A 13,012-nucleotide genomic window follows, 5' to 3' on the forward strand; every position below is an offset into this window, starting at 1 on the left:
ACCGGCGTCCGGCTGGCTCCACTACAGACAATTAAAACATGCGATTGCAGCCCAAGCGGCTAAACAAAGTGTGGCCATACAGACTGACCTGGTACTGGAGTATGTGTGTAAGGGCGGAGGAAGCACTAAAGGGATCATTTCTGGCACGTATAAAGATATACTACATACCTTTCTTTTAGACTACCCAATTAAAACTAAATCTAAATGGGAGGAGGAAGTTGGGCCGATAACGGAGGAGGTGTGGGAGAGTATCTTAGAGTATATCCCTAAACTTTCCATGAGCGAACCAGCCAGACTGTCTCACCTATACGTGATTCACCGGGTATATAGGTCTCCTTTACTGATGTTTAAAATGGGGTTGAAAAGGAATTCGGAGTGTCCAAGGTGTCAGGGATCTGACGCAGGTATTTTTCACATGATGTGGTCTTGTCCGAGACTGGTCTCCTTTTGGACTCAGGTTATCCACAAGATAGGAAGAACATATGGGTGTGTCCTCCCCAGGGAACCAGTGATATGCCTATTGGGATATGTTGAGGAGCTTGGGGTGGAAAATACTATGAGAATTGTCATTGCTAGGCTGCTGTATGCGGCAAGAAAGCTAATCGCCAGGTCCTGGATTAAAAAAGACCCCCCGACCAGGGGAGAGTACATTAAAAGGGTGAAATGTATTCTTCAGCTGGAACGGGGAGTGTATGAAAGAAGGGGGAATGTTAAAATGTTTGAGAAGCTATGGTCTCCTTGGCTGCAATGCGAATAAGACGAGTGATGGACCAATAAACTGGTCTGGGACCGGGATAGCCGTCTGAGACCTCTGATGTGTATGTTTTGTTTTATTTGTGTTACTAGTTGTTCCTCTTGCACAACGGGATGGTTGCTATACTACAGTTGAAGGGTATCCTAAGTGTGTACTAAATGGGATGTAGTATCGGGGAGAAGTGTTGCTGCCGGGGTGGGGGAGGGGGCGGGAGGGGGAGTTAAAGGGGTAATAGATGTGATAAATTTAATTTGGATGCCGATTTGTTATTCTGTTGTATGTATTCTGTTTTAATAAAAAAGTATCTGATTTAAAAAAAAAAAAAGGGTCTTCACCAAAGTCATGGCGGTTGCCATGAGCGTCCTTCACGCCAGGGGAGTATTCGTTCTCCCTTACTTGGACGACCTCATCAAGGCCCCCTCCTTCCACGACAGCTCAACCAGCGTACAGATCACTGTGGGCACACTATCCCGCTTAGGGTGGCTAGTGAATCTAGACAAATCATCCCCGATCCCATCACGATCCATCACGTTCCTGGGCATGTCCCTGGACACCCGTCGGGGCTTGATCTACCTCCCCCTGGACAAGGCGATCGCTCTTCAACGAGCGGTACGCTGCCTTCTTCGTCCTCCGTCTCGCTCCATTCGATTCAGCATGAAAGTACTCGGCAGGATGGTGGCGGCTATGGAAGCAGTACCCTTTGCTCAATTGCGCCTCCACACACTGCAGCTAGCCCTTCTAGCGGCCTGGGACAAGAGCCCCTTCTCCCTGGACAGACATCTTCACCTGACTTCTTCAGTCAGGTACGCACTCCGCTGGTGGCTTCGGTCCTCATCCCTATCGAAGGGGAGATTTTTTTTCTCCCAGTGAACTGGCTGGTCCTGACCACGGACGCCAGCCTCCTAGGCTGGGGAGCAGTGTACCGGCACCACACTGCTCAAGGACGTTGGACGCCCCAGGAGTCTTCCCTACCCATAAACATCCTGGAAATCTGCGCGCTCTTCCTCACGCTCAGGGCGTTCTGCCCTCTGCTAGCGGATCGTCAGATTCGAGTCCAATCGGACAATGCGACAGCTGTAGCCTATATCAATCGGCAGGGGGGCACCCGCAGCAAAGCGGCTTATCTCGAGGCCCACAAGATCCTCAGCTGGGCCGAATCGACGGGGTCAGTGATATCAGCGGTACACATACCGGGAGTAGAGAACTGGGCAGCAGACTTTCTAAGTCGCCAAGGCCTGGCAGCCGGAGAATAGTCTCTCCACCCAGAAGTGTTTCTACACATCTGCACTCGATGGGGCACACCAGACGTGGATCTAATGGCCTCAAGGTTGAACGCAAAGATACCTGCGTTCATAGCCAGGTCACGCGACCCGCAGTCCATCGGCGCGGATGCTCTAGTCTGCTCCTGGCACCACTTCCGCCTGCCTTACATATTTCCACTTCTACCCCTGCTGCCGCGGGTAATCAGGAAGATCAAGGCAGAGGGAGTCCCGGTGATACTAATGGCACCGGACTGGCCCAGGCGCGCCTGGTACGCCGAATTAGTACAAATGCTCGCAGACGTGCCGTGGCGCCTTCCAGACATCCCCAGAATTCTCGACTTTCTACAGTCTGGTTTGCAAGCGGGGTTGGCTCTCAGTTCCCTTAAAGGGCAGATCTCAGCGCTCTCAATCTTCTACCAATGCCGCCTGGCTCAAAAACCACAAGTCAAGACCTTCCTCCAGGGTGTTTCCCATCTAGTTCCCCGTACAAACGGCCGCTGGACCCATAGGACCTCAATCTCGTTCTGGATGGTCTCCAGAGGTCTCCCTTTGAAACTCTCAAGGAATCCTCCCTTGCTCTTCTGTCCTGGAAGGTAATATTCCTGGTGGCAATTACGTCCATCAGACTGGTTTCGGAGCTGGCAGCACTCTCTTGCCGCGAGCCTTTTCTGATCTTTCACCAGGACAAGGTGGTTCTGCGCCCCCTTCCGGATTTTCTTCCAAAGGTTCCTACCCCATTTCATTTGAATGAGGACATTGTTCTTCCTTTTTGTCCACACCCAGTTCATAGGGTGGAAAGGTCTCTGCATTCATTAGACCTCGTCAGAGCTCTCAGATATTGCATATCCAGGACAGCCCCCTTTAGGAAAACGGGCTCTTTGTTCGTCATTCCTGAGGGGCCTAAGAAGGGACAGGCAGCTTCAAAGGCGACTCTGGCTCGCTGGATTCGCTCTGCGATCCAGGAAGTCTACCGCTTGCAACTCAAGCCCATTCCTAGTGGGCTGCGGGCTCATTCCACGCGAGCAGTTGGCGCTTCGTGGGCCATTCGGCATCAGGCTTCAGTGGAACAGGTGTGTAAGGCTGTGACCTGGTCTAGCCTACATAAGTTTTCAAAGCATTAGAGTCCATACCCAGGTTTCAGCTGAAGCAAATCTGAAGCAAATCTCAATAGGTGCTCCAGGCTGTCTGGGACTGGTTCCTAGTCCTTGGGTTGCCTTGTCTTGTTTTTTTTTTTCCCACCCATGGACTGCTTTAGGACGTCCCATGGTCCTGTGTCCCCCAATGAGGCGTCAGAGAAAAACGGATTTTCTTTATCGCTTCATTGGGGGACACAGAGACCATGGGTTGTATGCTGCTGCCACTAGGAGGCGACACTAAGCAAAATAAGGAAAACTCCTCCTATGCAGTATACACCCACCAACTGGCAATCATTCCTCAGTTTAAGCTTAGTGTCCATAGGAGGTGGACACACTTGGGGCTGCTCCCAGCCCCTTAGGTTTGTATTTTTTAATTTTTTCCCCTTTTTCGTTTCAGACACAGCTCGTTAGGCGACGGGGTGTAATAGCTCACCCTGCTCTCCCCCCTAGAGACCGGTCGCACAGAAGTGGGGTCCGTCCGCCACTTCCGTTGTCCTCAGTGTCTGTCTGGCAGGACCCTACCCCCCGAACACTCTCAAGACTGGGGGGCATCCGCGCAGAGGGACAGGCGGATGGTCCTTGCCCCCCTCCCCCCTGCACGCTCGCCCTCCACAGCCGGCCTGATCAGGGAGGGGAGACTAAAAAAATCTCCGGAAGATACTCGTCTCCCTAGGTATTTCCCAGGAGGCCAGGATCAGGAGGACTATCAGCCGTCGGGACAGGTACCCATCCCTTGTCCCGGGTCATGGGGGGGCTCAGTCATAAAAAAAAAAAAAGAGGGAAAAGAAGGAATTTGGCCCCTTAGCACTTACCCCTGGTCAGAACCCCTTCATTCAGGCTCTGCCCCCGCTCTCGTCCTCGGCGCCGTTCTCCGGCTCCCCCTGCGGTCTCAGCCTTAAAAATTTAGCCCCCGGCTTCTATTCAGGCCTAGCTCCCGGCCGCCACACCCCCTCTCGGCCGGCCTATCGCACGGGTCCTTACTTTCCAACAGGCCCGCCCGCTCTAACAGCCATTCCCTGCAAGCCTCTGCGCGCTCTTTTCTGACCAATCCCGGCGCTCCTTTCTCTCAGCCAATCCCGGCTCCCGGCAGCGCGCCGTTTTTTCGCGCTTCTTTACCGTTCCTCCCCCAGCCCGGTCTCCTCAGCAGCGCCATTACAGCCTGAGGCGCTTCTGGGCAGCGGCAGCGTTCCGGTTCAGCTCCCCACAGACTAACCTGCAGGTCCCCGGAGCCCCCACCTCTGCTCCCTCAGCCTGCAGCTTCAGGACACCGGCTTCAGACAGCAGCATCAGCACACACAGGACGCCAGAGTCTGGGTAAGCTCTGCCACTGGGAGGCAGCTCCTTCCCCAGTCCCCATCCTCCTGGCATCTTCTGCTCTGTTCTCTCCCTCTCCCTCTCCCCCTCCCTCTCCCGTCCAGCACAAGAGCAACCCTTAACCAAGATGTCTCAGACCTTAGCCTCGGCCATAGACCGTCTGCCCGCCTCCTCCTCTGGAGTCCCCCCGGTGATCCAGAGCGAGTCTGAGCCGGCAGGGCTGAACTCACAGGAGGTCTAGGAAGCAGTCCCTCTCGGGGTCATCCTCCAGCTCTCCTAGCCCCGCTATGGGCTCCAGAGCATCACGCTCTGTCTCCTGCCTCTTCTGCGGCAGCTCCAGATTCGGACCAGGACTCTGTTTCTGACTTTGATCTGGACTCTGAACATATATCCAATCTGAGCGGTATAATGGACAGTCTGGTCATTGCTGTCAATCAGACCCTAGAGGTGAAGGATGTTGATCCAGCGCCTACCACAGGGAGTTTGAGGATATTTTCTCCAGACAGTGGTAACATCCCGACAAGCGTTTCCAGAAGCGCAAGCGGGCACAGGTCCTTTATCCCTTTCCACCGGAACTTCAGAAGTGGTCAGTGGTCCCTTCAGTGGATCCTCCGATCTCCCGACTCTCGTCCAGCACCACCTTGCCGCTGTCTGATGGCGCCTCCCTGAAGGATCCCTCGGACAGGACCATAGAATCCTTAGCCAGGTCGCCCTTTGAAGCCTCCGGCTCTGCCATCACTCCAGCCTTTGCAGCCACCTGGGTTTCCAAGGCTGTCTCCGCCTGGGCAAAGCTCCTTCGGCGTGGTATCCTAGCTGACGCTCCCAGACCCGAGCTGGCAGATCTGGCAGATCAGATCACACATGCCGGAAAATATCTAGTCTCTGCGTCCCTCGACTCTGCTGCTTCCGCTGCCCTGGCAGCCGTCAACATTACTGCAATCCGCAGAGCCCTGTGGCTTAAAGCGTGGAACGCAGACTCAGCATCCAAGAAGTCCCTCACCAGTCTTCCCTTTGTTGGTGCCAGACTCTTCGGAGAAAAACTGGACAAGATCATCTGAGGCTACGGGGGGCAAGAGTACCTTCCTCCCCCAACAGAGGACTTCCCGTGCCCCTCCAAAGCGGCGGGCTTTTCCCTTTCGCCAATTCTCTACCAACACCAACACACGTCGGGAGCGGTCCCCAGCACGTCAAGAGAGACGGAAGCCCTCCTTTAAGGCAACACCCCACTGGCGTTCCCGTGGCCAGCAGTCCAAGCCCTCCAGCTCCAGATCCAACAGATTCTCCTCCGCATGACTGGGCTCCCGTCCCCGGCTCCTCATCCAGGGTCGGCGGTCGTCTCCGCATGTTCAGAAGCACGTGGCTTTCCGTGATAGACGCCTGGGTTCGAGACGTCATCTCTCACGGCTACAAGATAGTTTTCTTCGCTCCCATGCTCACGCTTCGTCCAGTCCAAACCCCCCAAGGATCCCTCCCTCACAAAGGGCTTCTTCGCAGCCATCCAGTCCATGCGAGACTCTGGGGTCATCACCCCCGTCCCCCCTCAAGACAGATTCCGGGGTTTTTATTCAAACCTCTTCGTGGTAACGAAGAAGAATGGCACAGTCCGCCCCATTCTGGATCTCAAGCGCCTCAACAGGCGGGTCCGTCTCCGGCGATTCCGCATGGAGTCTCTCCGCTCAGTGATAGCGTCCATGGAACCCAGGGAGTTCCTTTGCTCGGTGGACATCCAGGACGCCTATCTCCACATCCCAATCTTTCCAGCTCATCAGAGATTTTTACGCTTCATGGTTCAGGGGCAACACTTTCAGTTCACGGCTCTCCCATTCGGGCTCTCGACAGCTCCCAGAGTCTTCACCAAGGTGATGGCTACTGTCATGGCTATTCTTCGGACCCGGGGAATTCTAGCCATTACGCATCTGGACGACATTTTGATCAAGGCTCCCTCGGCGTCGGAGTGCCGTGACAGTCTCAACATCACTCTGGATACTCTATCCCGTCTCGGCTGGTTGATCAACAGACCAAAGTCATCTCTGATCCCGACTCAACGCATCTCATTCCTCGGCATGATATTCGACACCACGCAAGCGAGGGTTCTTCTGCCCAAGGACAAGCTCTCAGCTATCCTCAGGGGGATTCGGAAGCTCCAACGCGCACCCCGTTGCTCCCTTCGGTACTGCATGAGCATTCTCGGAAAGATGGTGGCGTCAATGGAAGCGGTGCCCTACAGTCAATTCCATACTCTCCCTCTTCAGGGTCTCCTTCTCGCAGCATGGGACAAGTCTCTTCACTCCCTGGATCGGCCAATTGCGATCCCTCCGAGTCAGTCATTGGAATGGTGGAAATGCTCTCCCCTCACCCTCCAAGGGAGATCATTTCTTCCACTTCGATGGAAGGTCATCACGACAGACGCCAGCCTGCTGGGATGGGGAGCCACATTCCAGGACCTCACAGTTCAGGGTCGCTGGACCGAGCCTGAAACAAAGCTTCCCATCAACATCTTGGAACTCGGGTCAGTTCGCCTGGCTCTCTTTTATTGGAAGGCTCTGCTTCGCGGACACCCAGTTCGGGTGCAGTCCGACAATGCAACCACCGTGGCCTACGTAAACCATCAGGGCGGAACACGCAGCCGAGCGGCGATGAGAGAGGTATCTCAAATCCTCGACTGGGCCAAACAGAATATCCCAGCGATTTCGGCGGTCCACATCCCGGGTGTGGACAATTGGGCCGCCGACTTCCTCAGCCGAGAAGGCCTCGACGCGGCAGAGTGGTCCCTCAATCCCAGAATCTTCGGAATCACAAGGTGCCCCAGTTCGTCTCCAGAGCAAGAGACCCACTGGCGCTCGCAACGGACGCCCTAGCGATCCCCTGGTCGCAGTTCTCTCTGCCGTACCTCTTTCCTCCGCTTCCTCTTATCCCCAAGCTAGTCAAGAAAATCAAAGCGGAAGGAGTTCCGGTGATTCTCGTGGCCCCAGATTGGCCCCGTCGCCCGTGGTACGCAGAGCTCGTGCACCTTCTCGCCGACGTTCCGTGGGGACTTCCAGACGTCCAGGACCTTCTCACTCAGGGGCCTTTTCTTCACCAGAATTCAGTCGCTCAATTTAAAGGCATGGCTGTTGAAGCCGCAGTACTAACTTCCTCGGGATTCTCAGAAAGGGTCGTCCAGACAATGATAAAGGCACGGAAGCCTTCCTCTTCCCGCATCTACCACCGGACGTGGAAGGCCTATTTCCGCTGGTCCGAAGCTAACCAGGTCAGCCATGACCTTCTCCTTGCCAGTTCTGTTGTCCTTCCTGCAGTCTGGTCTGGATGCTGGTTTAGCACTCAGCTCCCTCAAGGGCCAAGTGTCTGCTCTTTCCATTCTCTTTCAAAAGAGAATTGCCTCTCGCTCACAGGTTCGCACATTCATTCAGGGGGCTGCGCATGCGGTGCCCCCCGTTCAACCTCCGGTGGAGCCCTGGGACCTCAACCTGGTCTGTCTGTTCTCCAGCATTCTCCTTTCGGACCTATGCAGGAGGTGTCTCTAACGTTCCTCTCTTGGAAGGTCGCCTTCTTAGTTGCCATCACGTCAATCAGGCGGGTATCTGAACTAGCGGCGCTTTCCTGCCGCTCTCCATATCTTGTCTTCCACCAGGATAAGGTAGTCCTTCGTCCGGTACCGTCCTTTCTGCCCAAGGTGGTCTCCTCTTTTCATCTTAACGAGGACATTGTTCTTCCTTCTTTTTGTCCGAACCCTTCGCACCCTCGTGAGGTTCTTCTCCACAGGCTGGACTTGGTCAGAGCTCTCCGCTGGTACATCTCAAGGACGTCTCATTTCAGACGGTCGGATTCCCTCTTTGTGCTTCCGTCCGGCCCCCGCAGAGGCCTACCTGCCTCCAAGTCCTCCATTGCGCGATGGATTCGCTCTGCCGTACTGGAAGCCTACCGGGTAAGAGGGAGAACGCGCCCACTCAGGATTACGGCCCATTCCACCAGGGCGGGGGGAGCCTCGTGGGCGGTCCGTCACCACGCTCCAGCGTCGCAGCTTTGCAAAGCGGCCACCTGGTCTTCGCTCCACACTTTCACAAAGTTCTACAGGGTCCACACTTTCGCATCCTCCGATGCGAGCCTCGGTAGAAGAGTTCTGCAGGCTGCAGTGGACCGAGGTCAGCCCTGAGAGTAACATTAGACCCACCCGTGGGACTGCTTTAGGACGTCCCATGGTCTGTGTCCCCCAATGAAGCGATAAAGAAAAGTAGATTTTGGGTACTCACCGTAAAATCTTTCTTGGAGCCTTCATTGGGGGACACAGCACCTGCCCTTGTGTTGGACATATGTTACTGTTCAATGTTACTGTTGAATGTTGATTTTAATGTTCACTTCTGTAAGATTGTTCGTTCTTTCTTGTTATCTCCTATTGCTTTCTCACTAAACTGAGGAATGATTGCCAGTTGGTGGGTGTATACTGCATAGGAGGAGTTTTCCTTATTTTGCTTAGTGTTGCCTCCTAGTGGCAGCAGCATACAACCCATGGTCTGTGTCCCCCAATGAAGGCTCCAAAAGATTTTACGGTGAGTACCCAAAATCTAGTTTTTGTTTACTCACCGTAAAATCGTTCTCTTAGCCATCATTGGGGGACACAGCACGCACCCTGTTGGGCCTTGGTTCTCTCAGTACCTTTTTTGGTTATGAATCTTTTCTCATGTTCCTCTGAAGTTTTTACTGGCTTTTTCTCCTACTGCTTGTGTACTAAAACTGAGGTTGCCTGGCCCGGCCAGGGGGTGTATACTGCAGAGGAGGAGCTATGCTTTTGCATCTACTTAGTGTCCTCCTATGGATAGGCAGCATAACACCCATGGTCCTGTGTCCCCCAATGATGGCTAAGAGAAAACTATTTTACGGTGAGTACACACAAATCCGTTTTGGTTTTTTTTTCTCTTGGGTACTCAAACTACCATGGGTGAGTGATCACTGCTCTCTAGGGGCGCCGGTCATAAGCTTTGTTGTTCTTTGTTAATGACATTATGTGGGAAGTTTCTTCCTGTAAGTCTCCATTTAGGTGAATTTGTATACCTCAGCAGGAGTGATTGGGAGTATATTGATTTTATAGAAGCTTTGACCCGCATCCGTATGTGAGACAAGAGTGTTACTCTATTATGGCCTCGCATTTTGATAACCTACTTGCATTTACATTGTATTTATAAATTATAGAGTAAGTGTCCTTTTTTTGAATTTTTTTTTTTTTTTAATATGTTTATCTCACTACCATGTGTTGTGTTGGCCCTTGTGATCTGACCTCAGACATCCTGTAAAAGCCTGATTCTTGTAAACTGATTTTTTTTTTTGATAAACTTATGTCACTTCTTGCCATGAATAATATTTAATGTTTTACACTTTTGCAAGGAGTGGTTTCTGATTGCTTTTAGTGACAATTGGTCAAATAATGACCAAGACTACGGTTTCCCTTAGTCCTCTTTTTGTAAAAATTATCATTACAGTATATAGTACATTAAACCCACCCTGATGTGCAATGTGCATTTTATATCTTTCGGATGCTATGATGTTGCCTAATTTGGTGCATTTCTTGTATTTTTTTTTTTCTTTTAGGACGGTGTAAACTGGCTCGCCTTCTTAAACAAATACAAACTCCATGGAATCCTATGTGATGATATGGGTCTGGGGAAGACTCTGCAGTCTATATGTATTCTTGCAGGCGACCATTGCCTTAGGTAGAAATAAATTTTGTATGTTCTTGCATATACGGTAATATGATTTCTCTATCATTTCATTGTGGGACACAGGACCATGGGCAGCATACACCCATGGTCCTGTGTCCCCCCCTTCCCCAATGAAGACTCAAAGATTTTTACGGTGAGTACACAAAAATCCTTCTTTGACTGACTATTTTTTTCTTTTTTTTTTTTTTTTTCTCTACAGATCTCAAAAGTATAACAGTAGTAAGTCCGCAGACTGCTTACCTCTTCCTTCACTAGTTGTATGTCCTCCAACCTTAACTGGACACTGGGTGGATGAAGTTGGAAAGTTCTGCTCTAAAGAATATCTCAACCCATTGCATTACACAGGTCCTCCAACCGAGCGAGCCAGGCAAGTCATCATCCACTAGATCAAAACTGCAGTAAATTTCTGTACACTTGTTTTCCCTGCCTTTAGAATTTTGGATCTAAAAACAGTACAATGTTCATTTTTGCTCTGACTACTTGTCTGAAATGAAGAATATTTTTTTTTTTTTTTATGGTACTGTTGGAGCTCCAAACTTTCTATATAATAGAGTGAAGCAAAAAGACTGAGGTCCCTCGTCTAGTGGTAGTCAGAGTAGTATATGGCTGCTGGTCTAGAGCCCTAGCAATATCTAACCTACTGGAAAACACCCGTTGCCTCTTCTGGTTAGTAGGCACAGAATGGAGCATGCAGGCGCTGTGCCAAGCCTCCGAACACATGCTGACTGGTAGAATATAATGGGCACACACCACAGTCCAGAACCCGTAGACTGACATCACCGCTGATCCAGAATTCTACAAATACCTTTGCTCGCCCTACTATATAGCCGTAGAGCTAAAGCTGTCACTAGGAGGAGCACACTGAAGACAATGCTGGGCACAATGCATTTTATATTTTTATTTTTTTATTTTTTATAAGTTAAGATTTTCATTGTTCTTGCTGACTTTTTTATCTGGTGTGATATCATTTTAAAAAGGCTATATGAATAACAGTAATCCCAAAACCTGGCAGAGATCCACTAACTTGCGCCAATTACAGACCTATCTCATTAATAAACGTGGATATTAAACTATACTCTAAAATGATAGCTTTGAGATTAGGCCCCTACATTCCCAAGCTGATACACAAAGACCAGGTAGGATTTGTTCCAGGGAGGGAGGCGCGTGATAATACAATCAGAACCCTGTCTTTGGTAGCCCAAGCCCGACAACGCCAAACCCCAATGTGCCTCTTGACAGTCGATGCCGAAAAAGCATTTGACAGTCCATTGGGGCTTTTTAGAAGCCACGCTGCAGGCAATTGGCGTCCGTTCGCGCTTACTACAATGGGTAAAGGCCCTATACCGTGAACCAACTGCACAAGTGGGTGTGAACGGACACCTGTCAACCCCATTCAATATTGGAAATGGCACCAGACAGGGATGCCCTCTATCACCATACCTATACATTTTGGTAATGGAATCCCTGACAAACGCGCTTAGGAAAAACCCCTCGATAAAGGGGTTACAGATAGGACCAACGTCTCATAAACTGGCACTGTTTGCAGATGACCTCCTGATATGTGACACAACCAAGGATTAGCTTACCCGCCATACTACAGGAGTTTGAGACTTTTGGTGGACTCTCCAACTTTAAAGTAAACCTACAAAAAACAGAGATCCTAAACGTATCGCTACAGTCGGTGGAAGAGGATGCCCTCAAACCCGTTTTTCCCTTTAAGTGGAACAGCAATTGCATAAAATATTTGGGGATCAGGATACCTTCTAAACACCAAGACCTATATGAACATAATTTTCCAGACCTTTTAAAAAACATACAAAAAGACCTCACGGCTTGGCATAACCTCCCCATCTCGTGGTTTGGCAGAGTCAATACAATTAAAATGGATGTCCTACCCAAAATACTATATATGTTCCAAACAATCCCATAGAATCTAGGAGAAAACTTCTTCCTCAAGTTAAAAAAGATGATCAGCAATTTTCTATGGCGAGGTACCAGACCCCGACTGAAATACTCCATGTTGAACGGGTCTCGCTGGGGCGGAGGGGTGGGGCTACCTGATTTTAAAGCGTACCATGCGGCGTCGGTGGGCAATTGCATACTGGATCTCCTCCATAACAGGGACAGAAAATTGTGGGTAGAGATTGAATGTGATCTACACGCAACCATGACGCAGGGAATCTTCTGGTTATCATCTAGAATCAACTTGGAGACCCTGGGAATTTCCCCGATTCTCTTGTCTCTGGCTACTGCATGGAGGAGGGCCAATAGGCGATATAGGCTGACAGGGGAACCGGGCCCTATGACACCACTGGTGGGCAACCCTGCATTCCAATGCTGGCTTCACGAAATCCGTCCCAGCTTGATTTCAATGCCAATGGGAGGGATCCCACGTGTTAAAGATGTCATTACTCAACAGGGTTGCAGACCACTGTTGTCCTTGCTAGATGACCGGCCAAGAGAGCCAAGTCATTGGTTTCAATACTTACAACTACGTAGCTTTGTAGACTCTCTGTCTCCGAGATCTGAGATGCATAAGGACTTGACTCCATTTGACAGACTGTTTCCTTCGAGAAACACCTCACCACACAGTCTCGATAATCTACAACATAAGTGTCTGGAGGGACGGGGGGGGGGGGGACCTGCCCGAGTATGTAGGGCAATGGCAGTCAGAACTGAGAGACTTTTTCCAAAGAACAGTGGTATAAGTCATTTAACCTAACACACAAATCCACCATCTCATGTAGAATGCAGGAACTCAACTATAAAATCCTCGCACGGTGGTACAGGACACCCGCCAGGCTCCACAGAATGTTTCCAGAGGTCTGACAC

The 13,012-nt window shown here is 50.9% G+C and overlaps 1 protein-coding gene across 3 annotated transcripts in view; it reads left to right on the top strand.

Moving 5' to 3' along the window:
• BTAF1 (B-TFIID TATA-box binding protein associated factor 1) overlaps nt 1-13,012 on the top strand; it is a 187,882-nt gene that overhangs the window by 154,276 nt on the left and 20,594 nt on the right. For all 3 annotated transcript variants that reach the window (XM_075348556.1, XM_075348555.1, XM_075348557.1), the window contains exons 27-28: nt 10,050-10,171; nt 10,380-10,547. In XM_075348556.1, the coding sequence (XP_075204671.1) occupies nt 10,050-10,171; nt 10,380-10,547 (290 nt within the window). The remainder of the gene's footprint in view (nt 1-10,049; nt 10,172-10,379; nt 10,548-13,012) is intronic.

This window comes from Anomaloglossus baeobatrachus, chromosome 5 (assembly GCF_048569485.1).
Source record: "Anomaloglossus baeobatrachus isolate aAnoBae1 chromosome 5, aAnoBae1.hap1, whole genome shotgun sequence".
Classification (NCBI taxonomy): Eukaryota; Metazoa; Chordata; class Amphibia; order Anura; family Aromobatidae; genus Anomaloglossus; species Anomaloglossus baeobatrachus.